Genomic DNA, 27,732 nt, shown 5'->3' on the forward strand with positions numbered 1-27,732 from the left:
GCGCTGCTTCACCCCAAACAGAAGCATGAGGCCGGAGTGTGGGGCTCAGGGGGACGTGCTTGTGTCCCCCGTTCTTCCAGCTGAGCTCGCAGGCTCACCGGGCTCTGGGGGTTGGGGGGGACCTTTGCAGAGGGATGAGAATTAGAAGCCCATCTTTGGGCCAGTTTTGAGCAGACACAGAAGCCAGAGGGGTTGACAGGAAGGCACGGGGACCCAGGAGGAGTGGGGGGTGGGGCTGCGCACCCCAGCCTGCCTCTGGGCACCTGTCTCCCTGAGCAGCACGGAGACCATGTCCTTACACTCTGTGCCAGTCGTCTGGTGGACAGCCAGCACTGCCTGCCCCATTTCTGGCTCAGCGCCCCAACTTCCTCTGCTGCCTTCGTCAGGTTCCCTGACCTGGCTGGAACCTAGGGTGAACCCAAAGCTGGGCTCCTGCAGGACACACCTGCAGCTGGGTGGAGCCCGGAAGTTATGTTTATGGGGGGAGGGGGTTCCTGCAGCTGGGAGCTTGAGGACAGAGCCTGGAGAGGGTTGGGGTGGGTCTGCAGCCAGGAGGGTAGGGACAGAGCCTGGGATGGGGTTCCTTGGCCAGCTCCAAGGGAGCCATAGCAGTGAAGCTCGAAGCGACCTAAAGGCCAACCCCAGGCCCTCAACAGCCTGAGGAGAATCCCCCACTGTAGGGGTCTTGAGGGTGCACCTCCAGTCCCAGCACTCAGGCTAGTTAGTACTCCGTCATCCCGGCCCCAGGACTTTCTGCTGAAGGCCAACACGAACCCTCCCCCGCGCAGGGCTTCGCATGGGGCAGAGGCAAGGAGAAACGGGAAGAAGCTTCGGGGATGGCTTCTTACGCACGGGACCGGGCAGGCCCACGTCGTCCTTCCCTGCAGGACGAAGGCAGGCCTCAAACGGGGGCCGAGGCGGGGGCCCAGGCGCTGCTTGTCCCCGCGGAAGGTGGCCCAGCTGCGCGTGGTGCGCGGTATGGACCTGCTCACCCGCCTCGGGGCGCAGCCCCACTGCCCGCCCCCGACCCGCGCACCCCCGCGCACCCTCCGTGGGGTCCAAGCCGCCTGCCGCCACCTTCCCCATGAAGCCGGAGCGTCCCCGCGGAGAGGCTAGCGCCCCCAACCGCCCCACCGGGTAAGGTCCGTCCGCGCGCCCATTCATCCTCCCGCAGCTGCCACACCACCCCCGCCCCCCACCCCCCGCCTGGGGCCCGCGGGGGCGTGGAGACCGCGCCGGGCGCCCCGGGGACCCCAGAGGGCCGGCGGCGGCCGCTCGGGCACCGCACCATGGGGTTCCCACGGCCCTGCCCGCTGCGCCGGCGGCCGCGGTGCCTGCGCCGAGCCGGCCTCGCAGGGCAGAGGCGCCGCGGCCGCCGAACTCCGCGCGCCCGGCGCGTTCGCGGGGCCGGGAGGGGCCGGGCGGGGCCGGAGGGGGCGGGGCCGGGGGAGCAGGGTTGGTGGGGGCGGGGCCGGGGCGGGGCCGGGGCGGGGCCCGGCGCCGCGGCGGCGCGAGCGCACAGCCCTGCGCCCGGTCGCGCGCGGCCGAGACGCGGAGGCGCCGCCGCTGCAGTCGCTCCCTCTCGAGGTAAGCGGGCGCGGGGCGCGGGCGCGGCACGGAGGGGCGCCCCTCGCGGACGCGGGGCCCCCCGCCGGCCCGCTCCGCCTGCCACCTGCGCCTTCGCCCGGACGCCGCCGGGCAGTAGGCGCAGCGTCCCGCGCGGGTCTGCAGACGCGGGGTCGCGGGCGGACTGGCCGGTGGGGCGAAGCGTGGGTTTGTGGTCCGGCCCTGGGCCAGGCGCCGCGCCTCTCCGGCCCCTCCGTGTCCCGCTGCGGGAGCGCTGTTTACCGGGCCTAGGGTGGCCGCTGCCCGCGAGGCGGCGGGAAATCAGGGCTGAAAGGGTCTGACCTGAAGCCACGATGCCACCGCGCGGGCTCCCGGGGACCCGCGGCCACAGGAAGGCCCGCTCGCGGCCGGGGCCCGGAGTGGCCGTGGTCCGGGGCCGCGCCGCCCTCCCCGGGCCCCGGCCCCTCTCCGGCGGCGCGGGCGTCACCAGCATGTCGCGGTGAGCGTGTCAGGCCACGGTATGCAAATCGAAGAGTCGCAAGGGGTGTTCTGTTCCTTATCGCCTGTGCGCGTGCTGCCCGCGGTCTGGGCGAGGTCGGCTGCCAGTGCATTCCCCGCACACCTCTGGGGCGCAGCGCCCGCCTTCGGGGGGGGGGGTCCCGAGGAACCCTTCCTTCTGCGGTTTCGGTTATGTAAACGAAGCCTGGTGACGCGGTGGGAAAAAAATCGTTCGTGCTTTTCTGCTGTGGCTGCTATTTTGACAGGCGTCGGTGTGTCTGAGGACCAGACACCTTTTATTCAGGCTGAGTGGCTGTGCTGTCATCCACCCGCTCGCTCATTGGCTGGTTCCCCCCACATTTATTGGATACTTGCAGAGCCCCTGGGGTCGCCGATGAAAGGACTCCGCTCCCACGGCCCACGCCTGCCTCCTGGCTCTTCCCACGGCCGGCGTCTCGGCGAGGACAGGCTGGGGCGGGGGCGGGGTGTTCGCCAGAGCCCAGAGCGGCCCCCTGCCCCCCAGGTGGGGATCAGTTAGCCGGGGAGCTGAACTCCAGGGCCCGGGGATCACATCCGGGGAGGGAGAGCGCGGAACAGGCAGGAAATGGGGCGGAGTGAGGGGGGCAGAGAGACGGATGCCGTAACCCGGATTCCGTGATCCCTGTCTGGTAGCAGCGCTGTCCCCGTTACAGGGTCCGAAGCACAGGGCTCGCCTGATGGGCGGCGGGGGACAGGAGCTGGCGAGTTTCCTGCGAAATGCATGCCGCCTGGGGGGACGCGCCATCTCCCCGTGGGAGGCTCTGTGTTTCTTGATTTCCAAAGCGATCGAGACTCAGAGGGTACCACAATTTAAGGGCTGCAATAAAATTTCGTCTCCATCTTTCCTGGACGATGAGGTGATGGAGAGCAGAGAGCTGTTGGTCGTATTCTTACTCCGGAGTTGATTGCCGACCTTCCTGAGTCCTCTGAGGTTGCAGTCAATGTTTTAACTATATACCAGGTTATAAATGCTCTTGGTGGGAACGTGCAGATTTCATAAAGAAAATTAAAACCACTTGTCACTGATGGAGGTTTAAAAGACATTTTTGAGCCGCCAAACTGTCCTGGGGCTGGTCCATGTGGCTTCCCTCCCCGGGGGCAGCAGAGTGTGCCCTGTGGAAGAGGCTGAGAATTGAAAGCTTCCTGGGCAGGCGGTGCCATCTGGACTTGGAGTGGCTGTTTGTGGCCCGTGATGCAGGAGGAGCCTGCACGGGAGATGCCATCTGGGGGCTGAGCGGCACCTTGAAGGGTCAGGCTCTCTCGGGCTGTGAGGTCTGGGCCCTGAGCCCAGCCTGGTGCCGTCTGCTGGCCACTCTGGAGCGAGGGTGCTGGGCCCAGGGCTGAGTCCACCGGCGCCCACGGGCTGCGGCAGACAGACGCTGGGCCGGGCGGGAGAAGGGGCGCCCTCCGGCCGCAGGTGTTTGTGGGGCGGGAGGCATGGGCCCGTCTCCAGCTCTGGCATGGACTCTGCACTGCTCGGCCCCTCCTGGGGAGACCGGCTTCCTCTTTGGGCGGGGAGGCAGCCATGGCGCCAGGACCCACGGCAGCCCCCCTCTGCGGTGCCCCGTCAGAGAGGGACCTCCTGAGCAGAGTCCCAGTGCCAGTACCTGTCAATGGCTTTAACTGGCCCTTCTGGGGATGGGCTCAGGGTCTGTGGCTGAGTAGCTGCCCTCGAGAGCTGCGTATGAGGGAAGAGCAGCACCCCACGGAGACAAGGCATGCTGTCCCCCGATCTCGGCTTCCGAAATGGCAGTTAAGGCTGTGTCCAGCCCCCGTATTCGCCCTTAACTGTGCAGTGACAGCTCCGTGTGGCTTGCACGTCTGTGTGTGCACACTCACACGCAGGCCCTTCGGCGAGGAGACGGCGGGAAGTGTTCCCGGAGCGTGCAGAGATGACGGTGTGACCCCCCCGCCGCTCCAAGAGGTGCTCTGCAGCCCCACGCCGCTGCCCGGCCGGGCGATGGGAGCTGTGAGCTCATCCTCTGGGGCCCACGTCCACGCCAACTTTTTTTTAGATTAGATCTGTGAAAAGGAAGGGCGGGTCCTTACTTGTTTTCAAGCCTAAAATGTGAAACTACCTGGAGCCGTTTTTGCTCCTTTGCCCTCCTCTCCTGCGGCTCATTGTCCCGGCGTGTCCCCGGCGTGTCCCCGCGTGTCCCCGGCGTGTCCCCGGCGTGTCCCCGGCGTGTCCCCGGCGTGTCCCCGGCGTGTCCCCGCGTGTCCCCGGCGTGTCCCCGCGTGTCCCCGGCGTGTCCCCCGCGTGTCCCCGCGTGTCCCCGGCGTGTCCCCGCGTGTCCCCGGCGTGTCCCCGGCGTGTCCCCGGCGTGTCCCCGCGTGTCCCCGGCGTGTCCCCGGCGTGTCCCCGCGTGTCCCCGCGTGTCCCCGGCGTGTCCCCGGCGTGTCCCCGCGTGTCCCCGGCGTGTCCCCGGCGTGTCCCCGGCGTGTCCCCGCGTGTCCCCGGCGTGTCCCCGCGTGTCCCCGGCGTGTCCCCGCGTGTCCCCGGCGTGTCCCCGGCGTGTCCCCGCGTGTCCCCGGCGTGTCCCCGCGTGTCCCCGCGTGTCCCCGGCGTGTCCCCGCGTGTCCCCGGCGTGTCCCCGCGTGTCCCCGGCGTGTCCCCGGCGTGTCCTTTGTCTCTGATTTCTTGCGTAATAAGTGGGGCACCCATGTGGGCTCTGCGTGATCCCTGGAACCCTGTTGCACCCATTTGTACAACAGATGCCTGCTGTGTGCTTGCCAGGTGGGTGTCAGGTGCCAGGTGTGCCGGGCGGCCTCCACCCTAGGGAGCTCTCACTCCAGCGGGAATGTCACAGAATGGCCAGCGTCCTCTCGGTGACCTCAGTTAGGCTCCACACAGCCTGTCTCATCTCCTCCTGGGGAGGGATCGGCGGGCAGGCGGGCTTCACTCCCAGCAGGTGGCCCCCGAGCCGAGCCGGGTCAACTCAGACGCCCCCGCCTGTGTGCCCTCGCGGCCCTGGGGCGTCTGCTCCTCAGGAGGCGTGTTTCACACATCACACACCTGTTGCAGTCCTGCTGCGTCCATTCGATGGCTCTCCACCCACCCCTGCCACCCACCTCTAGTTTTCTAATGCTTGCAGCCCCAGACCAGGGGTTAAGGCAGGGACGGCACGCGCCTTGCTCACGAGCCTGCCACCCAGCAGGGCTGGTGGCATGGATGGAGGGCCCTGTCCCCTGGCTCGGGCTGGGCCGTCCACAGGCCGGGCAGCCGTCTGAGGCTCCTCCGCTCAGTCACATGGCTGGGCTGGCAGCTGGCTGGCATGGTGGGGGCTCCTCTGTCTGTGTGGGGTCTTTCCAGAGCTCTGGCGCAGCCCCCCGGTCCCGTCAGGGCTCCCTGCTCTGGGTCCCAGAGAGGACCAGGTGAGAGGAGGCTCGCTCTTCATGTGTGACTTCAGAAGTCAGCGGGGGAGGCAGTCACTGAGGTGCCCAGGTTCCAGGGGAGGGGCATGTGGCGGCAGAGACCATCACTGGGAAGAGTCACCCCCTGATGCTTCTGAGGACCCCTTGAGGAGGCCCAGCCGTGCCCTGCACCTGCAGCTGCAGCCTGGGAGGGTCACTGGTGACCTGCTCATGTCCCGTCCTCCTCTTGCCTCACCACCTGGTCCCTTCCTGGCCCTGCTGTCCCCCCAGCCTTATCTCCTTGGCCAGCTGCTCTGCTTTCCGGGCGGCCCCGCCCCCTCGCTGCACCCTGGCCCTGAGCCCTGCAGCTCACCAGGCCGCTCCACAGGGTGGCCCCTGTCTGGAGGCCCTTCCCACAGCATCTGCGTGTGCCTGGGCCCTGGCTCAGACCTGGCTGTCCCCTCCTCCTGCTGGGGCCTTCTTCAGCCCCACCCTTTCTTCCCGAGACATCCTCGCTCTCTGCCTGAATTGCCACGCAGCGGACCCGGCACCCCACCTGGGAGCCCCACCTGCCCCACACACGGCGGCAGGCTCAGCTCTGGCAGGGTGTCTCCGCGTGGCCCCATCCCACCAGATGGCACCCCACCCCACCCCACCCCACTCTACCCACCACACCCCACCACACCTTACCCCACCCCACCCCACCGCATTCCACCCTACCCCGCCCCGGCCCCAGCCTGCCCTTCCCCTCAGCCCAGGGCCTAGCCCAGCCCTTCTCCCATACACCTTGGCAGCACAGTTCGGCCCCCCGAGCTCTCACGGGTGACCATCCCTCCCCTCTGAACACCCGGCCCCGTCTCCACAGCTTGCCCCACGTGTCCATTCCCTCGTTCCTCGACGCCTCTGCCCCGTCCACCACCTTCTGCCTGTGGCCTCGGTGCTCCGAGCGAGCCCGTCAATGGGCCACCTGCCTCCGGGTGCAGGGCCGCCCGCAGGCCGCTGCGCCCGCGTGAGTTGTGGGCTGTGGGCAGAACGGGGCTGGGGGCTGGCGGTTCACGGAGCTCACCTGGCCTGTGCTGGCACCCAGGCGTGCCCAGGCTGCGGTGGCGGCTGCTGTGACCCACCTCACGCGTGTGAGCCGTGGAGCCCACGCTCTGCGGTGCCGGCTCACCTCTCTCAGTGCCCTGGGGGCCGCCATCGTGGCAGGCGTGTGTGTCCGTGCGGGGGCCACCAGCGTCCGCACACTGTGGGGCTGCCCGAGCCTTCCCGGGGCCCATGTGGCGAGGACCCCTGGGTTCCCCAGATCTGCAGCTGCAGTCCCTGCCACCACAGCGATCCCAGACGCTGGCACCGGGTGGCCCGCCCTCCTCTTGTTCAGCATCTCGCAGGGAGTGGCGGAGCGTGGCGGGTTTACTTGCACTTGCGGGCCGTGCGCGTCCCCGAGGGGCGGGGCCCGGATGCGCGCGCGCCCAGGGCCTGGCCACGTGCTCGTCTGCCTCCGTCTTGCTGCCCTGCCCTGCTCATCACAGACCCCGAGACGGGCCACACCGGTTCCGAGGGAGGGCACCGCCTCCCCTGCCGCTTGCCCCTTCACGGCAGTGACATTTCGATGGACCAAGTTCTTCATCGTAGCCATTGCCTTAGGGGCAGGGATCCTTGCGCCCTGCGTGGTGGGACTCACCGCCCCGAGGATGGCAGACACCCCATGCCCTGCCTTCCCTGCTTCGACCCACCACAAACCCAAACCCAGGAGCCAGGGCTCAGTTTCCCTCCGCCTGGCCCCACCCACCGCGCACGCCCTTCGCTCCGCGGGCAGGGCCGCCTGGGCATCAGCGCGGCCCGTGCGGGGCAGTCTTCCGTCCCTCTGGCTTGGTCCCTGCTTGTGCCAGGACCACACGCCACACGGTCTTCACTTCCGGAGCCCCGCATGGAGTCTAGAGAGGCGCCGGCGGAAATTCCCACCATGTCCCTCCCAGACCGTGGCCTCTGCAGGTGAAAGTTAGGGTCGGCGGGTCTGGTGCCCTGATGAAAACGTTGTTGGAGTTTTGATTTGGACTGAGTCAAACCTGCGGATGTGCTTGGGGACAAGTGATCCTTTGTGTATTCAGATTTTATCCGTTGCTTAGACCTTTTGTTTTCCCGTGATGAGCTTCGTGGGTCTCTGGGTCTCTGGGCTTGCCCATCTTCTGTTTGATTTCCTCCTCCGTAATCGAGGTTTCGGCACAGTATTTTCAGTGGTGCTTCTAGACACTCATTGTCCGCTTTTGCTGCTGCATGGAAAGAACGGGTTTCGACCGGCTGGCCATGCACCCGGGCCACTCGCTGAGCCCGCTCACGGATTCCGATAATTTTCCTGAGAGTCCTTTGCATCGTGTCCATACACAATCGTAGAAACTCCACGTAATGAGTTTTATTGCCACTTTTTATGGCCTTTACTTCCTTTTTCTGCCCCACTGTCCTGACTCGGTGACTAGCAGTGGAGATAGCAGGCCAGGCACCCCTGTCTTATTCCAGTTTGAAAAGCTTTCAGTGTTTCATTGTTAAGTGTGATGGTTTTCGTAGTTTCTTGATAGGTAGGTACTCTTTATCTTGTTAAGGAATTTCCTTCTTTTTCTGCTTCGCTAAGAATTTTTTGGTGACTAGATGGTGAACTCCGTCAAATGCTCTGCCAGCGTTTATTAGGGCGATAGTAACTCTGCTAGTGCGATGAATTCTACTGATTCGTGCTAACGCTGAGCCAAGCCTGCGACCATGGCAGGAGCCCACCTGGACTGCAAGGTGTCGACCCTTTACATCCGTCGCTGGATTCAGCTCGTTAACATTTTGTTTAGCATTTTTGCATCTATGTAAGTGAGACTGGCATAAATTTTCTCTTCTTTTTACACCTTATCGGGCTTTGGCACCGTGTTGTTTTGGTCTTACAAAACGGTTGTGGGGTGCCCCAGCTTTGGCTCTTCTCTGGCGGGATTCGCAGGAATCACCCTTCTCTCTCCTTTCAGTATAAGGTAGAACCTGCTGGGGAAGCCATGCCGGCCTGGGGTTCGCTGGGTTCGCTTGGTTTGTGTTGGTTTGGTTTTGTGAGAAGAGTTTTAAGTAAGGATTCAGGTGCTTAATTATAAGAATAGTTCTTGAGATAATTGTATCTATTTCTTCCATTGCCGGTCCAGAAGGTGGCTCTTGTTTTGTCTTGTTTTTAGGAATGTGTGTATTTCACTAAAATTATCAAATGTTTTGGTGCAAAGTCGTAGGTGACATTCTCTTGGCCGCCCCGGGCCCTCGCGTCTGCAGACGGCCCTGCTTTCCGTTTCTGGCATCGGCATTTCCACCTTCCCTTCTTTTTTCTTGCTCAGTCTCCCCAGTATTCGTCAATTTCATGAGTGTTTCCAGGCGCTAACTTCCGATGCTGTTGGTCCTCTGTGTTGTAGATTTGTTTCCTAATCTATTAATTTTTGCATTTATTTTTATTTCTGTTGTTTTTGTCCTTAATTTGCTGAGGGCTTTTCCTCACTTCTTAGCTGTCTGCTCAGCGCCCTGATTTTCACGTGTGTGTGGTGCACTTACACCCTCACGGGGGGTGCGCACACGTTTCCACCTCATCTGGGTCCTTTTCTTTGGGTGCTTCTGATTCGCGAGTTCTTTGTAAGCTGTGTTGCCTGCTCTGCTTTTAAACCCATCCGCTGAGTTCTGAATTTTGGTTTTTGTATTTTTCGGGGCTAGAATTTCGCAGGTGTTCTTTTTGCGCAGCTGCCGTCTGTGTTTTCATGGGTCTCCGTTCCTGGCTGGAGTCCCCGCCTGCCCACTGCCTCCCGGCGGCCGGGACCCCGCTACCCCGCGCTGCTCCCACTGTCCGCGCTCTGGCCTCTCGGCACCTCGTCCAGCACCTGCGCCTGGTTATGTTTCACTGTGCACTGGACGTTGTCATCAGAACATGTTCGTAGAGGTATTTGGAGGGCTCGGATGACAGTCTCTTCCTCTGGAGAGTGTTTACGTGTGTCCTGCTGGCTTTTCAGGCCCTTGCAATCCAGGGTCTCCTGAGCTCGGTTGTGGGTTGAGCGGACTGGCCTCCGGGCGGCTCTCCCTGAGCCCCAGGTGCGTGCCCCAGGGCCATCTGTCAGGCAGTGCCGGCCTGAGGAGACGTGGGGCGGGCCTGGGCCGGGGCCTGACTGGTCACCTCTCTCTCCCCTACAGCACGCGGGGGTGCAGAGTAAGAGGGTGCCCTGCTGTCACTGCCTGGCTGCCCCGCGGGCGAGCGGCCCGACCTTCGCAGGAGGCAGGGTGCGGCGCCTGCGCCTTCTAAGCGCCCAGCTGGGCGCCGGAGCCGAACACCGCGTTGCTACCTCGGCGCTGGCCGGTGGCCGGCCGGGAGCCAGGCCACGTGGAGGACGGCGCCATGCGTGGGGACGCGGCCACTGGAGGCCCCCGCACCTCGCACCTGCGCAGCTCCCTCGGCGTCTCCTCTCCGTCTCGGCCCGGGGGTCCCCCGGCTCTGGCCCTGACCCCGGGCGCGGCCAGCCTCCCACACTGCCTCCTCGGGGCCGGGACCTCCGAGGCCGGAGGGCACGACGCTGCCCGCTGCGCGCCAGGCACTCTGGCCGGCGGCCCTCTGTGCCCAGTGCGTCTCTCTCGTGCGGCGCGGGCCTCGCGCGCGCTCAGGCCGGCCCTGCGCTCCTCCCCGGCCGAGGCCGCCAGGTACCTGCGAGCCGTCCAGGTCCAGCCGTCCCCTCCGGCGCCGCGCCCGGCAGGGTCTCGGAGCTTCGCTGGCCTCGCCCCACTGCGAACGTGCACTCGTCCCGTCCTCTGCTCAGACGCCTCCCCCTGGGGCTGGAACGGGTGTTTCAGAGGACAGCGGCCATGGGCCACCCCCTGCTGAGCGCCCGTCCTGCTAGGGTGACCGCCAGGGGCCTCTGAGATCCGGGGCCCTCGGCTGGCGACCGCCAGCCTTGCCCCCTGTGGGCCTTTCCCGCGCCCTCTCTGGGGCGGGGCTCCCCCGTCCGGCGTCGCCCCGCACGGCGTGGGGCTCCTGGCACTGCTGTGACGAGGGACGCAGACGGGCGGCTCAGTGCAGAGACTCATCCCCTCCCGGCTCTGGGGCCAGAAGTCCGAGGTCAAGGTGACCCCAGGCCACGCTTCCTCTGGAGGCCCCGGGGCCGGTCCTGCCCGCCCCTCCGGCTCCCGGGGCGCCCGGGCCTCTGCCCACGCCGGCGGCTCGATCGCGCCTGCGCGGGTTCCGGGCGAGGCCGCGCTGCCCGCTACACTTGTCCCCTCCGGGCCGCCGGGCCCCGCCCTCCACTGGGCCCTCGCGGGGCTCGTGGGGCACAGCTGTGCCGAGGGTGGGGTCAGGGACTAGAAGGTTCTAGAGTCCTCGCCTGCCCCCAGGACGCTTCCCAGGCGAGGGCGAGCACCAGACCGGCCAGGCCGCGGTGTTCCCTCCGGCCCTGTCCGGCGGCGCCTGCGTCCCCTGGGTGTCCGTTCGTCTGTCCCGCTCGGCGGCTCGGGCTCCTGCCCGGCGGGGGCGGGTGTCTCAGCCGGCTGAGCGAGTGTGTGTGTGGGGGGTCCCCAGTGGGCGGGGTGAGTCCCGGCCCCTCCCCTCTGGCCCCGTTGGTGCTGCCCCCTGAGCGGCCCCGCCCTGGTCCACTCTGCCCTTCTCCTGCGTCCCAGAGCAATCACATTTGACCACGAACAGAACAGCGAGGTGCGACCTGGTTTCCGGCCTCTCCGACCACGAGGACCTGCATCCCGCTCGGCGAGCCCGGTGCGTGGGGGCCCCCAGGCTCAGAGCCTGGGAAGGCGGGTGCTGGGGCTGTGGGCCATGTTCCGTGCCGGGCTGAGGCTGGGGACTGTCCCCGCACAGTTGGCAAGAATCATAGGCTCAGAAAAAGCCGCTTTGTCAGGCTCCGGGAGGCTCCCGCTGCCTGGGACGGTCCTTGGCTGAGACGAGTGGTCATTCACGTCAAGTGTCCTGGGCAGCCACAGGGCGGGTGGCCGTGCTGTGACTGAAAATGTGAACAATTGCCAAAGGGCCATGTTGTGCTCAAATGGACTCGGAGCTGCGGCGGGGGCAGCGCTGGGCTGGCCCCTCGGCCTCCGGCCTGTGCTGGCCTTTGTCCCCTGGGCTGTGCCCACGCCAGGGGCAGAAAACACTCCTAGACCCCAGGCTGGGGCCTGAGCCTCTGCTGGGACGGAGTGCAGAGGCAGGATGAGCCGGGCGGACCCAGCCCCCTCCGGGCTTCGGGCCACTACAGCCTTTCCAGTTCATCGTCCCACCCCGAGCCCTTTGCTGAGGGTCTCTCGCACACGCCCGGCACCCAGAGAACGTCACTGGGGAGGGGGGGCGCGGCCAGGGCCCGTGTGGGGCAGACAGATAGCGAGCATAAGGCGCCCCGGGCACCTCTGGGTTGCTTGTACCTGTGCCTTATCTGGGGGCCGTTGCTGTCACCCCGACGCCCTCTCCCTCTGGGCGGCGTCGGGAGCAGACCCTGATGAAAGCTCCTGGGTTTGCCAGGGTCAGCCCGCCTGTCCCGGAGGCTGGGAGGGGACGCTCCTCCCCCTGCTGCTCCGTGCCCCCGCCCCCGCACTGGCGTGGAGCCCCCAGTCCCGTTGAGTCCAGTAGCCACCACGCCGGAGCCTGTAGGCAGGCTCCCCCAGCGCCCATGGCCACATGGCTGCTCTGCGGGCGGCAGGCAGTCTGCAGCCTGCGGGAATGCTGGCCCTTCCGGGCCCGCAGTGTGTTGCATGGAGCCCGGGCCTTGCGTCGGGCCAGTGGGCCCGGGCTGGTCCAGGTCTCTGTTCCGCCCCAGCGGAGGGCATTGCCCCGGCCAGTCAGGTGTCGGGGCGCCAGCGGCACCAGGTCGCCTGTCAGAGGCCCTGCCCAGCACATAGGCATCGGCTCCCTCTGCCGCCTGCTGTCCCAGGGGCCCTTGCCCCCTGCAGGGAGGGCCTGTGGCCACGCCGTCACCCGCCAGCCGATGCACGCTCCCGCAGAACACAGTGGATGCTGCCCAGCCCAGCTTGCCACACACATTCCAGGCCCCCGGCCTGGCCCGCGGGCGCCCGAATCCTGTGTCCCCGTCTCTTTAAACGGGGGCTTCTCAGCGGGGCGTCTGCGTAACCTGGGTACCAGAGGTTCTGGAGTTCAGATCGCGGGACACCTCTGGGGTGAGACACCCCCGCTTGGCAGTTGGTAAGGAACAGTGGCCCTGCTGGCCAGCGTGCACCCCCCCACACACCTGGTGTCTTCCCCGCCACGGCCCCAGTGGCCTGGGGGGAGGGGCAGGGGTCAGGTGGACACTGAGTTTGGCAGGACAGAGCCATAGGAGGCTGGCTGCCCTGCTGCTCCGAGGCTCCTAGGCCCAGGGGACAGCAGGAGGGTCTCGCGTGGCCCCAGGGTGGGCAGCGTAGCGTGGGGGGTGCACAGTCCTCTGTGCTCCACGGCCCTGTGGCAGGCCCCGCCCCCACCCCACGTGGCCGTCAGCCCCACCTGCCTGCTCTGTGTGTCCTAACTGGCCGCACCGGTGTTAGCGCAGCCCGTCCACAACCCTTGGTCCAGCAAGGCCCGGCCATTTGCACCGTGCGCCTGACAGGCAGGCAGTGTGGGGCACTTAGCATGCCAGGGACAGTGCGCCAGGAGGGGGAGGGGCTGGAGGGCACTTGGTTACGAGGTACAGGACAGTCGGTCCAACCGGCCAGTTCAGACTGCAGGTGGGGGTGTGAACGGGGGGCAGGGCATCGGGAATGGGGTGCTGAGCGTGGGCCTGGGGGAGCCCAGGAGTGGAGGGGATTCACACCTAGCGAGCAGGCACACACCACATCCTGTGCAGGAAGGGGACCAGGAGAGTACAAAACTGCTGCCGTGCCGCCTTCATAATCCCACCTGGCTCCATTCTCAGACACCTGGCCCTGCTCGCAGACACCTGGCCCCGCTCGCAGACACCTGGCCCCGCTCACAGACACCTGGCCCTGCTCGCAGACACCTGGCCCTATGCACAGACACCCGGCCCTACGCACAGACACCCGGCCCTGCTCGCAGACACCCGGCCCTACGCACAGACACCTGGCCCTTGTGGACACACCTGCCCTGCTCACAGACACCCGGCCCTGCTCGCAGACACCCGGCCCTGCTCGCAGACACCTGGCCCTGCTCGCAGACACCTGGCCCTGCTCGCAGACACCCGGCCCTGCTCACAGACACCCGGCCCTACGCACAGACACCTGGCCCTTGTGGACACACCTGCCCTGCTCACAGACACCTGGCCCTGCTCGCAGACACCTGGCCCCGCTCGCAGACACCTGGCCCCGCTCACAGACACCTGGCCCTGCTCGCAGACACCTGGCCCTATGCACAGACACCCGGCCCTACGCACAGACACCCGGCCCTGCTCGCAGACACCCGGCCCTACGCACAGACACCTGGCCCTTGTGGACACACCTGCCCTGCTCACAGACACCCGGCCCTGCTCGCAGACACCCGGCCCTGCTCGCAGACACCTGGCCCTGCTCGCAGACACCCGGCCCTGCTCGCAGACACCCGGCCCTGCTCGCAGACACCCGGCCCTACGCACAGACACCTGGCCCTTGTGGACACACCTGCCCTGCTCACAGACACCTGGCCCTGCTCGCAGACACCTGGCCCTACGCACAGACACCCGGCCCTACGCACAGACACCTGGCCCTGCTCGCAGACACCCGGCCCTGCTCACAGACACCTGGCCCTGCTCGCAGACACCCGGCCCTACGCACAGACACCTGGCCCTGCTCGCAGACACCCGGCCCTACGCACAGACACCTGGCCCTGCTCGCAGACACCCGGCCCTGCTCGCAGACACCTGGCCCTACGCACAGACACCTGCCCTGCTCACAGACACCTGGCCCTGCTCGCAGACACCCGGCCCTACGCACAGACACCTGGCCCTGCTCGCAGACACCTGGCCCTTGTGGACACACCTGCCCTGCTCACAGACACCTGGCCCTGCTCGCAGACACCCGGCCCTACGCACAGACACCTGGCCCTGCTCGCAGACACCTGGCCCTGCTCGCAGACACCTGGCCCTGCTCGCAGACACCCGGCCCTACGCACAGACACCTGGCCCTGCTCGCAGACACCTGGCCCTTGTGGACACACCTGCCCTGCTCACAGACACCCTGCCCTGCTCGCAGACACACCTGCCCTGCTCGCAGACACCCGGCCCTGCTCACAGACACCTGGCCCTGCTCTCAGACACACCTGCCCTGCTCACAGACACCTGACCCCCATGGACACACCTGGTCTGCTCACACACACCTGGCCCTGCCCACAGACACCTGGTTCTGTTGTAGCACATCACAAACATGAATTTTCCGTCTTCTGGTCTGGACGCTGTGTGCTGATGTCATGTGGCATCTATGACTGTCACCTGTTGGAGTCTGCCCTGTGTTACCATTTCTGTGGGTTTCACTTCAGGCAGTAAGGCCTCATGCCAGGGTACAAAGACGGCCATTCCGGAGCAGGGACCTGGCCTGTCCGCTCCTGTGACAGGTGGTGTCCCAGGTGATGTAGGGCCTCAGGGACAGCCCAGCCTTAGCAGTGGGACGGTCCCCAGAGCCCAGGGGACACTCGAGGGGCAGGTGTCCGGTCTGGGCGGGGTCACCTGGTGAGGCTGTGCTCTGGGCACCATATGCCCCCGACCACCTGTCCCCCACCCCATCTGTAATTCCACCTCATACCGCGCCCTCTGCAGCGCCTTTGAAAATGCAAACCCAGTAACACAGCCTGTCCCCACACGCAGTGTGAGTGCTCGGCGGTCCCCTCCTGACCCCTCTCGGACACGGCCTGTCCTGCCTCAGGGAGCCTGGCCAGGGCCGCCAGCTCACGCAGGCCCCGACGTGCCCCTGCAGCCTGCCCGCCTCCCGCCTGCCCTCCTGCCCCTCTCGCCAGGTTTCAGAGCTGTGGGACGCGAATGGGGTCCCACAGGGAGGGCCTTACAGCGGGATGCTTGGCCAGAGACCCAGGGAGCAGGAGGGGCAGCTCTGTGTGGGAAGGGAGGTCGCACCTCCCTGTCGGCATTTCACAGGTGTGTCCGTCAGCTCTGGCAGCCTCCCCGCCCCTCCCTCTCGACCCACAAACGTCCCAAAGAGTCTGGGGCCTCCCCAGGGAGGCAGACGAGAGAGGGGCAGGAGGGAGACTGGGCTTCCACAGGGAGCTGATTCATTTCACATGGAATAAATTGGGACCGGACTCCCTGGGACTTGCCTGAGCTGCTGGCAGTTCTCGCTCCTGGCAGGGATGGGGCCCGCCTTGATGTCTGCCATCAGGCGGAGTGATACCCGGTCATACCTGGTCATACCTGACTGGCCTCCACGCCTACCATACGCTGACCTGTGCCTTGTAAGGGGACTCTTGGCCAGGGAGGGGTCCACTTCCGTGGGGTGCAGGGCACACACCTGGGGTGCAGTACACATCTAAGAATGCGGCCCACACCTCAGAGGGCCTGTTTAATGCTGCATTTGGGGGGACGCATTTTGACTTCCTGGCAGCCACTTCCACTAAGGGACACCCTGCCCCTTCCTCTCTGGGCCTCCCGCAGCCTGTCCCAGGCTGGCCTGGGAGCCCTGCGATGCCGACGGTCACTCAGGACCTGCTTGGCCAGAGTGGACAGCCACCGCCCACCCTCTGCGGCCGTGGGCCTGGGGGTGGCGCAGCATCCGGGGCGAGAGGTGCACCCTCGTCACGCGGGGCCAGCCCGGCCTCGCGTGGGGCGTGCAGGCCGAGGGAACCCCGCCGCCCGTGGGATGAGGGGCCTGCACAGTGGCGCCCGCCGCCAAGTGCTGCCGTCTGCTGGTTCCCGTTTGTCGCCCGCGTCCAGCTAGAAGGCGCGGCGCAGGCCAGGGCTTGCAGCCTCTTCCTCGCCGCTCCTCCCTGTGAGCAGGGCAGGTGTGCACAGGCTGGTCCCCAGGGTGCCGCGTCCCGCATCTCGGTCCGGGGGGCCGGGTTCTCGGCGAGCCAGCCCTGTGGGCCTGAATCCGCGCGCCTGTCCCGCACGTGTCCAGGGCACTTCACGCGGCTCACGTGGCCCATGGCACTGGCGGGGCCTCGGCCCGCCACACACGGGGCTGGCGGTCGGCCCTCTGGACTGCTGGCCGCGGGATGCTGGGGCATGGGGCCCCACGGAGGACGTGACCGGGCCTCCCACGGTGGCACTGACGAGTTTCCTCGTCACCTGCGCCCGGCTGCGCGGCGTCAGGCTCTGTCACACGTGTGCTCCCGCTGTGGGCGCCGGGCGAGACGCGGCGGCCAGCGCTCCAGGCCCGCTCGCAGCTCCCGCTTCAGACGGAGAAACGGTGTCAGCGCAAAGCCGGGAGCGATTCCGCGGACCCCCGACTCCCAGCCGGCCCTGCCTCGGCGCCTCGGCCCGCTGGAGCCCTGCGGGAAGCCGCACTGCCGATCTGACCCTTCACTTGCACCGGCGGCTCTCCATGTCGGGGGTCCCCACGGCACCTCAGCAGCAGGGGCATTCTCTGTGCCATCGTAGAGGAAAGGGGACGTGGGACCGCGCCCGCATGGCCCCAAGAACACCCACTTCCGGGGTCCAGGGCATTGGACTCCGACTGTGGGGAGCTGGTAGGACTTCGGGGCGGGCAGAGCCCCGGGACTGGCCACAGCGCCCAGCCCGTCTGACTCGCTGGCCTGGTGGGGCAGGCTCTGGGCCGTCCGCGAGCGGCAGCTGCCCGCGGCCCCCTCCTCGGTTCTCTCCTCTGGCTGAGCCCCCACGGCCATCCGTCCTCGGTGGGGCAGAGATGCACACCAGGCTGCCGCTCTGGGGAGCCGCTCGGGAGGGACCCAGGGGCCCGGCCCCGTCACCCGCCAGGAGCAGGAGGCGGTGGCCTTGTGCTTAGCCCAGCCCTGTCCTAACTCCTGCTGGAGACACTGGCCTCTGTCCTCAGCGCTGCCCCCACCCCACCCCGGGACCCAGCATGTTGTTGGGGTTCAGGCGCCCCCCCAGGGGCCTAGAGGCAGAGACGGGCAGGCCAGGGCGGGCTCCCTGAGCTTGCGACGGGGCCTGTGGCGGCCCCCCCCACACGTGGTCCCTCACCCTAGGCCCGGCGCAGCCATGCTCAGGCATCGTGTTCCTGGGCAGACACCCCAAGGCCTCCCCCCACCACCCGCACTGGGGCAGCAGACTCAGCCCCGAGGTGGGGGCGGCAGCATGACCGATTCTGGAAGCCCCTCCCTGAGGACGTGTCAGTCCACGGAGCCATGGTGGGGGCGGGGCAGCAGGGTGCTGAATGTCACGGGGGCACCGTGTCCAGCAGCCTCCACTGCGGCCTCCGGGCAGGAATTCCGCCCCCTCACGTGTGGGGCTTGGCTCTGAGGGGTCCCAGGGACACCGCCAGCCTCCTGTCCTGGGGGCGGGAACAATAACCCCTCTCCTCTCCTTCCTCCCCCAGAAACATGGCCGACAGCAAGGCCAAGCCTGCCAAGGCCACCAACAAGACGCCTCCGAAGTCCCCGGGGGACCCCGCGAAGGACAGGACGGCTAAGCGGCTGTCGCTGGAGTCGGAAGGCACGGGCGACGGGGCGGCTGCCGCGGCCCCGGAGCTCAGCGCCCTGGAGGAGGCCTTCCGGCGCTTCGCCGTGCACGGGGACACCAGGGCCACCGGGAAGGAGATGCACGGCAAGAACTGGTCGAAGCTGTGCAAGGACTGCCAGGTGATCGACGGCAAGAACGTGACCGTCACCGACGTGGACATCGTCTTCAGCAAAATCAAGTGAGTGCGCTGAGCCAGCGCCCCGCGGCCCGTGGTCCCCAGGCCGCCCGTCAGGGTCCATGCGGGGCGGTACGTGGCGGGGGGGTTGTGCTTTAAGGGGCCGTGGGGAAGTGAGATGCTGCAGGGCCCTTTCCTTCTCAGACACCCGGGAGCGGGAACCGGGACACGCAGGTCAGGCGGGCCCAGAGCCCAGGACGGGGCCACTGCCCTGCCCCAGGAGCCGCGAGGGGTCTCGGGCGGCCAGGTGGGAGAGGCAGGCCTCTGTGCTGAGCCGTGAAGCCTGTCCCCAGGGCGTGAGCGGCATCCCGGCTGCCCCCGCCTGCCGGCCGCCCCGGGAAAATCCCACGTGGGGAGCGTGGGATCCCACAGTGAGCGCTCGAGGCTGCACCTGTAACTCGGAGACCTGGCGCAGGGCGCCTGCGGGCGCGCGTGTGCGTGAGTGCGTGTGCACGGGCGTCTGCACGTCCTCGCCCACCAGGGCCGCACCCCCACCCCTCCTGTTCTGCCGAGCGTCGCTGGAGCACGAGGACTTTCTCCTGTCTCTGCAACCCGTGCCCATCTGGGAAACTTCAGTGTCCCCAAGGCCACCAAATGTCCACTCTTCTCTGCCTAGCTCATGCTTGCTGCTGGAAAATGTCTTTATTTCAGCTGATTTCTGGCCCATGCTATTGCGGTCACCGTGACCGCGGCGTCCCTCACCTGTGGCGCCCGCCACCCTGTCGGCAGCCTGGCCCCTCCAGCCACCCTGCCCCTCCAAGCAGAGGCGGCGAACGCTTTCCTTTCTTTGTGTCCCCAGAGGCTGTGACTTCATGTCACCATGTTGCCTGTGAAAGTGCTTGGGCATATCTCCCTCACGGCGAGGTCTCCCTGGTCCGCCAGCTGGACACGCCATCCTGACAGCCACCGAAGCTCAGGGGCAGGCAGCCTCACCCCCAGCCACTGCGGAGCCACAGGCTGGAATTTGTAAGGTTGGCTCAGTCCCCCTGAGCGGGAGCTTGCCCAGGGTGGCTGGCACAGAGTAGAGGTGGGCTCAAATGGCCCCCAAGGGCCAGCCATCAGGACCCAGCAACAGGGCCCAGGAGACAGGCACACTCCCGTCTCACCTGAAAAGGTGGAACCAGGCGGATTTACCAGTCAGACCAGAGCTCCCGCGACACTGTAGACGGAATGTGGGAATCTGGTGGCTGCTTCCTGGAAGCCAGCGCCTTCCCAGGGTCCGGGGTTAGAGGCGGCTTTGGGGCCAGGAGGAGGAGGAAGAGGTGGGTGGGATGAAGAGGGGGAGGAGGGAGAGGAAGGGATGAGGAGTAGGAGGGAAGGGAGGTGAGGGGAGGAGGGGGAGCAGCAGCTGGGCGCAGGGGCTGGGATGGAGTCCAGCGTGCTTCCTCCCTTCGGTTCCCGGGGCGGGTACTCCAGGCACCTTGGCAAGAGAGAGACAGGAGAGCAGACCCAGGGCCAAAGGAGCCCCAAGAGCTGAGTCTACTGAGAAACGTTCTAGAAACCCGGGGGGGAGGTGAGATAAGGGGCGTGTCCAGGGGCAGGTCCCCCCGCAGGGAGCATCAAGGGCCCCACGCCCTTGGCGCTGGCCCAGACTGCTGGGCAACTTCTCCCTCGCCGGCTCTCAACCCCTCCTGCAGCGAGCTGCTTTCAGGCTGCTGTGTGAAGGAACGTGCAAACACGTGCACGCAGGAGCTCATGCAGGCGCATGCATGCGTGTGCACAGCTCACAGCCCCCACACGCACACACACATGCATGATGCACATCGCACACGAGTCCACAATACACACGCACACACGTGTGCACACGTGCACATGCACACTGGGAGAACTGTGGCTCTCCACACCCTGCAGGGCGTGTACTCTGGACAGGTCCAGAGACCCATGTGCAGGAGGCATGTGTGCTCCCTTCCCTGCGCACCCAAGGGTGCTGGGCCATGAGTGAGTGGGCACTGGGGAGGACCCCATCTGCAACCAGGGCCTTTCCTGGGAGGCAGGATGTCAGCTGCTTGGATACTTGGGGCCCCCCGACTCCTAGAGACGACAGGCTCCCTACTGTCGATCCCGGGGCTATCTGGTGTCCCCTGGCATCTTGGCTTCAGCTTTCTGTGGGGGCTGCAGAATGGGGAACTAGGCAGCTGTGGCCCCAGCCCAGTGAGGGCCCGTGGCAGCTGCCGAGGCCTGTAAAGGGAGCAGGCAGGTCCCCGAGATTGGGTGGCTTGCTGGACACGTCACATCAGGCAGGATGGCGGAGGACTCACGCCCTCATCCCTGGGACGGCAGAGGTGGTCAGTGCCGTGACGAGGTCGCTGGGAGACAGTGTGTGGGTAGGTCGTGGGGTCCTGCCGGGCGGGCGGTTTGGTGGCGAGCCCGCTCTGTGTAGGGGCGGTTGCCAGGGCTCGGCCCTGACGCCAGCTGGGGTATCTGCAGCCTTTGTTTAGGTCTTGTCGCCATGGCAGCGCCTGTTTGTTTTGATGTTACTATGTGTTAAATTTTAAACAAATTTCTTGCGGCTCTATACCCGGTCTTGATTGAGGGCTATTGTTACCTAGACAAAGACGCCTGTCCCCACCCCGCCCCAAAGGGTGGGCGGTGGTCAGTCTGCAGTATGAACTAAACAGGACCATGTGTGCACAGGCAGAGGTGCCACCCCTGCCGCCCTGCCTGGTGCGCAGGGGCCGTGCTGGGGGCCCCACCCTGCAGGTGGACGGGGCGCGGCCCAGGCAGAGGGTGGGGGTCTGCTGCGGCCGCCCCCGCCCCCCGTCCTCCCTCCGGGCGCCGTGTTTGCAGAGCAAACGGCCTGTTGCCTGCGACACCGTGCTGGCAGACCGCACGGCCAGTGTGTCCGGCTTCCGGGTCGCAGGTTCGGCGGGAGCAGGCAGCAGGGGCTCCCGGGGGCCTGTCCTCGCCACACGGGAACTGCCTGAGCCAGGACTCGGGGTCGGGAGCGACCAGCCTGAACCCTGGCGTGCGCCAGGCGCGCTCCGTGCGGCACGGGCCGGGGCCCCGTCGCAGCGTGGGGGGGCGGGGGTACCGCAGGAGGGGCTGCTGGAGTCCGCAGAGCTCTGCACAGGATGTGACGCAGAACACCGCTGGTGACAGTGACCCCGCGGGGCTGGCGGCAGTGTCTGCTCAGTGCCCTGGGGACCCCCCCACCCGCTCCTGGCGGGGAGGGCGGCCTGCACCTCCCACTGGGCCCTGGTGCCGGCAGCCCCCGCCCCTCCCCCCCCCCCGCCCCCCGGGGCCCGCACCCCCGCCCCGCGGTGCTTTCAGCTCAGGTGCTGGGGTCTCGCAGAGTCCCGCGGCCGGGGTGGCGTCCTGCGCTGCAGCTCCCTCTCGTGGCCACCCGCGGCAGTGCAGGGCGTCCAGAGGCTTCCACCGTGCGCCTCCGGGGACCTGCCCCTCAGGGCGAGTCCAGACCCTGGAGCCCGCACCGGAGCCCAGCCCAGGCCTGCACCAGGCACACACGAGATCAGGACAATGGTTTCCTGTTTAGGGGAAGCAACCAATGTGGGGGTCACAGCTCAGTGCCCTGGGCACCCAGACCTGAGACCTGAGTGGCACTCGGCACCTCATTGTCTGCCTGCTGGGCCTGCTCTGGGGCTCTGCACCTGCTGGGCCTGGCAGCAGGGGTGGCCCGGGCAGGCGTCTGCCAGGGGAGCCTTAGCACGGGAGCAAGCGGCAGGCAGGGCTCCCCCACTGGTCCAGAGGCACCCCGCTCCGACGTTCATCAGTGCCTTGGGTGTCCCCCTCAGCACCCCACTTCCTGTCCACACTGGTGTCCTGGCCAGCAGGCTGCCCTCTGCACAGGTCACGCGGTCCCAGCTGCTGCTGGCTGAGGAGCCCGGGAGATACAGCACTTGCTCTGCGCCCCGCCTCCCGCCCCCCAGAGGGGCCCCTGGGAGTGAGCCCTGTGCCAGATCGTGCTGGGGATGGGCTGCTGGTCACTCAGTCCTCCCAGACGCACTGGCCAAAACCTGGGAGCCCTCGAGGTGTTGGCCCCGGAGGCACACACGTCCACCCTCGGTCCAGGCTGGCCTGTGGGGCCCTGTGACCTGCCTGCCCCGAGGTGGGTCTGGGAAGCAGGGTGAAGCCCCAGCTCACGGGCCCTTGTGTGTGGTGACTCCGTCGCTGCTGGGCCAGCTTTCCAGCAGAATGGAGCCTTCAGAGTGGGCGCTGGTGGGGCCAGGGCGGGAGGCGCTCGGCGTGGGAACACTGCCCTCTGTGCACCTGGAGAACAGGCCTGCTCTGTGTGGAGTGGAGTAATGTGGTCGTGCCTCGGGGGGAGAAAGGGGACTGTCATCCTCAAACTCCCTGGGGACTCTCAGCAGCAGGGCACCATGTGCCCCGGGGAGGGTTCCGAAACCCACTCAGCGGTCACTATGGGGACCTGTGGGGACACCTGGGCCAGCCTGGCAGAGCGGGTGAGGCAGGGCCCTGGGCTTGTGCATCCGGCCAGTCAGAACGTGGCCTCTGACAGGAGCCCCTGCCGGCACCCCCACCCCGGCCCGAATGACTCACACTGGCAGCGCCTGGTGCCGAGAGGGTTGTGTGCCCCCATAGCCAGTCACTGGGCTGGCTGCCAGGCCGGGCATCTGCATGCTGCCCCGGGCAGCCAGCGAACAGGAGATGGGCATGCCTGGGACAGCCCAGGACAGACAGGCCTCCAGGTCCTGGAGGTGACCCCCCAGGCTGGGCTGGGAGGGGAAGAGAGGCCGTGTGTACACTGGTCCAGGTCATCGGGCTGAGGGCAGCTGCCCAGAGTGGCCTGGCCGGGGGACCCCGGTCAGTTTAGCTTGGCACTGCAGACTTTGACGCGTTTATGGGTGGCAAGGCCGAGAGCTTCGAGGGGCCGAGCCCACCGCCAACACGGAGTCTGATGAAGCCCTGTGTCCACCACGTTGCCCAGCCCTGCCCCGCAGTCCTCGTCGGGACAGACGGCTCCGATTGCTCCCATCCCCCCTCCCACGTGGCCCCTGCTCGGCTCTCCTGACCAGAGGCGTGCTGCTCAGCTGGTCCCGTGTCTCGAGACACACGTGTAATGCGCAAGTGAATGAATCCTCCCACGTCTGTAGACGTGCCAAGGTGTGTGTCTGCTGACCACTTTAAGACACGGGGGCATTTCTGAGTTTTGGCGACGAGAACTGTGACTAGCCAGTTAGTTATAGCCAGCCTGTGAGCTCAAGTTTTCATTTCTCTTGAGAACCAGGAATGAGGTGGCAGGGTCATGACCTTTAAGCAACGGCCCAGGTGCCTTCCACAGTGGACGGCGTGCTGCATGCCCACCGGCTGCGTGGGGGCACCCGTGGCCCCGCGTCCTCCCAGCACTGAGCCGTCGTCTTGCCCCACCGGTGTGCGGCACGTGCCGGGGACCGACGACGTGCAGTCTCTGTGAGCTGGTTTGCTCCTAACGGACCTTCTCATGAGGCGTCTGGCTCAGAGACTCTGCCCAGTTTATTACGTCGAGTTTCTCCTTATTGTTGACTCTTAGAAGGTTTTTGTATTTCTGGGACAGCCCTTTTTTGAGCCGACTTCTGTATCTGGTGCAAAGCTGGGATCGGAGCTCTTTACACGAGTGATAGTTCTTCCATCTCTGCTTGCTGAAAACACGCTCCTTTCTCCACCAACGAGTCCGCCCCCTTGTTGAAACCCTCATGCGTGACCCGTTGGCGGTGTTGGCCTGCTGTTACTGTGGGCCTGCCGCTCGTCTCGTCCCCATGGCAGGTGGGCGGCTCGGGCTGCTCTCCATCCCGCGGCAGGAGCGAAATGGGCTTTCTGCGCCGGTCCCTCCTGTGAGGTGTCCAGTGGCGTGTGCGAGCCTCCTCCCCACCATCTCTGATTGTGAAACACTGGAAACACACCAATGGATTATCTGGGGAGGATCCAGTCACAGTGGCAAAAACGTTAAAATTATGAAAGGTGAAGAGCCAGTGCAGAGCCTGTGACGCCTCCATGGGGAACCCTGCTGTCGTGGGTGTGCGGGCAGGGGCAGGGGCCCACCTTACCGGGCGTCTTGGGGAGGGCATCCCTGTGCGGTAGCAGTGACATGCAGACTGCCTGCAGAGGCCCCAGGTAGGACTGAGGTCTTGTCCTTGTGGTCTGGATCCAACCAGCTTCTCAGCCTAATTTTTCTTTGAAAGTCAGTCCTTCCCTGAGTGGAGGCCACACACACGCCCCATCTGGAGACAGACGGCGGCTGTTTTAACGTCCCGGTGACCGTAAAGGATGTGCTTCCTTTAAGCTTTTTTCCAAGACAGTTTGTATTTGCTGCGGTTGCCGGTGACGACCGACTGCTGGGCGTAAACACTATGGGCCAGGGCCCAGGCAGGGCCTTCCGGGCTGGAACGTGAGCACTGCTTCCTGGTGCAGGAGAGAGGCAGGGCGGGGCACGCCAGGCCCCCGGTCCGAGTGAGGGACTGCGGCGTCCCTGAGCCCTCTCTCCCCGCAGAGGGAAGGGCTGCCGCACCATCACCTTCGAGCAGTTCCAGGAGGCGCTGGAGGAACTCTCCAGGAAGCGGTTCAAGGACAAGAGCAGCGACGAGGCCGTGCGGGAGGTGCACAGGCTCATCGAGGGCAAGGCCCCCATCATCTCCGGGGTGACGGTGAGCAAGGCGGGTCCTCCGGGGGGCCTGGCCCGGGAGGTCAGGGGATGGATGGCAGCGGCATAGCCCGAATGGGAGCCTTGACCCCGGGTGCAGGACGACCCGGGCCGCCTCCCCAGGCCCAGAGCCAGCGGCAGTGGACAGGAGCGCTCGGGCCCCCTTGCTCGGCACCTCCCCTCCCCCAGCATCTCCCCTCCCCGGCTCCACACCCCTTCCTCCTCCTGTGGTTCAGCTGCAGCTAATCCCTCTCCTGGTCTCCTCCTGCAGAAAGCCATCTCGTCACCCACTGTGTCGCGGCTCACAGACACGACCAAGTTCACGGGCTCCCACAAGGAGCGCTTCGACCCGTCGGGCCGGGGCAAGGGCAAGGCTGGCCGTGTGGACCTGGTGGATGAATCGGGCTACGTGCCAGGCTACAAGCACGCAGGCACCTACGACCAGAAGGTGCAGGGGGGCAAGTAGCTGCCTGGGCGGGGCCCTCCTCCACTCCAGCCCGCCGAGCCTCACTTCGCCACATTCCCGGGCTCACTGGGGCGGAGCTCAGCGGGGCGGCCTCCCTCTTGCCTGGGGCCCCGGTGTGTTCCCCTCCCGACTCCATGTGACCCTTGAACTCACAGACCTTTCTCTAACACTCCTGCCTTGTCCTGTGCTGGGAAGTTAACAGATCCTCATTTCCAAGTGTCTCCTGGGACCAAACCATACAGGCCACCTGGTTTGCAGGCAAAAGGGTGCTTTAAAGGAGCGGGTGGGACAGACCCTGACCAGCAGACCACCCCAGGCACCATGAGGGCAGTCTGCGCTAACACTAACCAGCAGCAACAGTGAGGTGACGCGAACCCTGAACGGGACACAGCGGCGTCTGCGAGGGCTCCGTGCAGCTGTGGGACACACGGGTGCACGCTCGCACACATGCTTACACATGCTCAGGCATGCACACTCATGCATGCACTTACACATGCTCACGCACACACACACCCACTCATGCACTCACACGCTTACACATGCTCGTGGACACGCATATACGCTTACACACACACGCACACATGTGCCTATGGACCAGATCTGTGCTAAGTGTGGTCACGTAAGCGAAGCCTGGTGTGCAAAGGAAGGTGAGCCAGTCAAAGGATGCACCTCAGTGGAACAAAAGAAAGTGATTTGATGTGTGAAGGTAGAAGTTTTCAAAATGGAAACTAAGGATGGGTCGTATTTCCTTTCGCTTTTTTCTTAAGAAGAAACAGAGACTGTTTACTCTCAGAACGGGTCCGGGAGGACTTAGAATATCCTGTTCTGTGACTCTCCCTGCTGCCCCTGCATCTCCAGGTCACAAGACCCTGCGGGCTCTGCGGCTGCCCTGCAGGCGGCACGGCAGGCCCCGTCTCCTGCTCTGGATTCCGGGCCTTGAAGCTACAGGTCACGTGACTGCTCCCCTTTCGCTCATAGCGCACCCCGGACCTCTGGGCTCCAGGCTCTGCTGTTAGTTTGGCCTCTCTGGACTCTGCCAATCCCAGGGCGCAGGAAGCCACATAAGAAAGCCAGGCCAGGGAGGCCCCCATCCAACAACGGATGCTGGGGTCTGGTGGCAGTCACGTGGCCGCAAGGCAACATACCCACTTGCATAAACGTGGCCACAGCCTGGTGTGTGGCTTGCTAGGCCATGTGTCCTGGAGCCACGGCTGCATCAGGGAAATGCGTCCTGGAGGCCGGCCGCCCCGGACACTGTCTGTCCTGCACCCCTGGTCCTGGACACGTGGCCTGGCCTGGCACTGCTGTGCCACCCACCTGCTGCCTCCCTGAGCCCAGAAGGAACACTGGTCACTGCCCAGGCCGGAGCAGGCCCCTCATCTGCCACCGTTGCCGGGAGATGCGGCTCCTCTACAGTAGCTGACTCCCCCAGCCCCTCGTGCACCCCCGGGCCTTACTTGCAGGATCTCGGCGCTCACAGCATATGGCACCAGAACTGAGGAAATGATGGAGCGCAGGTGTCGAGTCCCTTTAAGGGCATCGTCTCTCTACTGTCTTGAGTTTCTAACTTGGGGACCCTAAGGTGCCCGACCAGGCCTGCACTCCACAGTGGGGAAGTGGGACCAAGGGCCAGGGGAAAGGCAGGCAGGCAGGACGCTGGCCCCGCCCTGCGCGCCTCTTCCCCGAGGCTGGACCTCCGCGTACTCAAAGGCAAGAGCAGCCACGGGAGGCGCCTCCGAAGGCAGCCGAGCGTGCTGTGTTCTGTGGTGAGATGGTCGCACACCACAGCCCTCGCATTCCCCGCCACCTTCGTCTTCACCGGTGGTCACAGAACAGGCTCCTCCCCAGGGCCCAGAGGCACTGCCAGGGGCATGGGTCTCCCGGTCTGAGGCTGCCTTTCTCCTGCCGTGAACAGCCCGGTCGCCACCGTCACAGCCAAGGTAGCACAGACACTGAAACCCAGCAGGACCCTGGGGACGACAGCATGCACACCAGCAAGGGTAGAGGGGCAGAGTCCCCACGCCACAGCCTGTAGAGGGATGGCTGTCGCCTGGTCCTGCCGTGGACACTGGCCCGACTCAGCCCTTCCTCGCCCAGAGGACACCAGCGAGGTGCCTGACTCCAGGACACAGCCGTCCCAGAGCCGGGTCTTCGGGCGAGGACGGCCGCCTCCACGAGGCCCGCCCCGAGCGCACTGGGAAGTGGGGTTCTGGGCAAAGCCGCGCGCGAGCCCCAAACGGGGCCCTGGCCCGACGCCGCAGTCACGGCTGCCTCCCGCCTTCCACCCCAGGCTGGGGCCCCGGCCCCGGCGCGGCTGGGCAGTAGGGCTGTCCGCGTCCGCGCCCGCTGACCTGGCTGCAGCGCTGCCCTCGGGTTTCGTTTCGCGGATGAGGATCATGACACAGCTGCTCCCCCCACCCCGCCCCCCGCCCCGCCCACCGCGGGCCCCGCCTGGCCACGCCCCCCGCCCCGCCCC

At 66.1% G+C, this 27,732-nt stretch overlaps 1 protein-coding gene across 1 annotated transcript; it reads left to right on the forward strand.

Annotated features, from left to right (window-relative positions):
* The first annotated feature begins 1,482 nt into the window (after positions 1 to 1,482).
* Positions 1,483 to 27,002, forward strand: LOC107499964 (tubulin polymerization promoting protein). Its single transcript, XM_016124672.2, has 4 exons — positions 1,483 to 1,587; positions 17,878 to 18,198; positions 24,641 to 24,794; positions 25,062 to 27,002. The coding sequence occupies exons 2-4, from the start codon at positions 17,882 to 17,884 to the stop codon at positions 25,254 to 25,256; spliced, it is 666 nt and encodes a 221-aa protein (XP_015980158.1). The 5' UTR covers positions 1,483 to 1,587; positions 17,878 to 17,881; the 3' UTR covers positions 25,257 to 27,002.
* The last annotated feature ends 730 nt before the right edge of the window (positions 27,003 to 27,732 follow it).

Source organism: Rousettus aegyptiacus, unplaced genomic scaffold (assembly GCF_014176215.1).
Source record: "Rousettus aegyptiacus isolate mRouAeg1 unplaced genomic scaffold, mRouAeg1.p scaffold_m13_p_8, whole genome shotgun sequence".
Taxonomy (NCBI): Eukaryota; Metazoa; Chordata; class Mammalia; order Chiroptera; family Pteropodidae; genus Rousettus; species Rousettus aegyptiacus.

Bases quoted from the DNA above. Each gene is read 5' to 3' on its own strand.
- LOC107499964 (XM_016124672.2), top strand. From the start codon at position 17,882: ATGGCCGACAGCAAGGCCAAGCCTGCCAAGGCCACCAACAAGACGCCT. The intron at 18,199-24,640 runs GTGAGTGCGCTG...CTCTCCCCGCAG, and splicing joins ATCGTCTTCAGCAAAATCAA to AGGGAAGGGCTGCCGCACCA. The intron at 24,795-25,061 runs GTGAGCAAGGCG...CTCCTCCTGCAG, and splicing joins CCATCATCTCCGGGGTGACG to AAAGCCATCTCGTCACCCAC.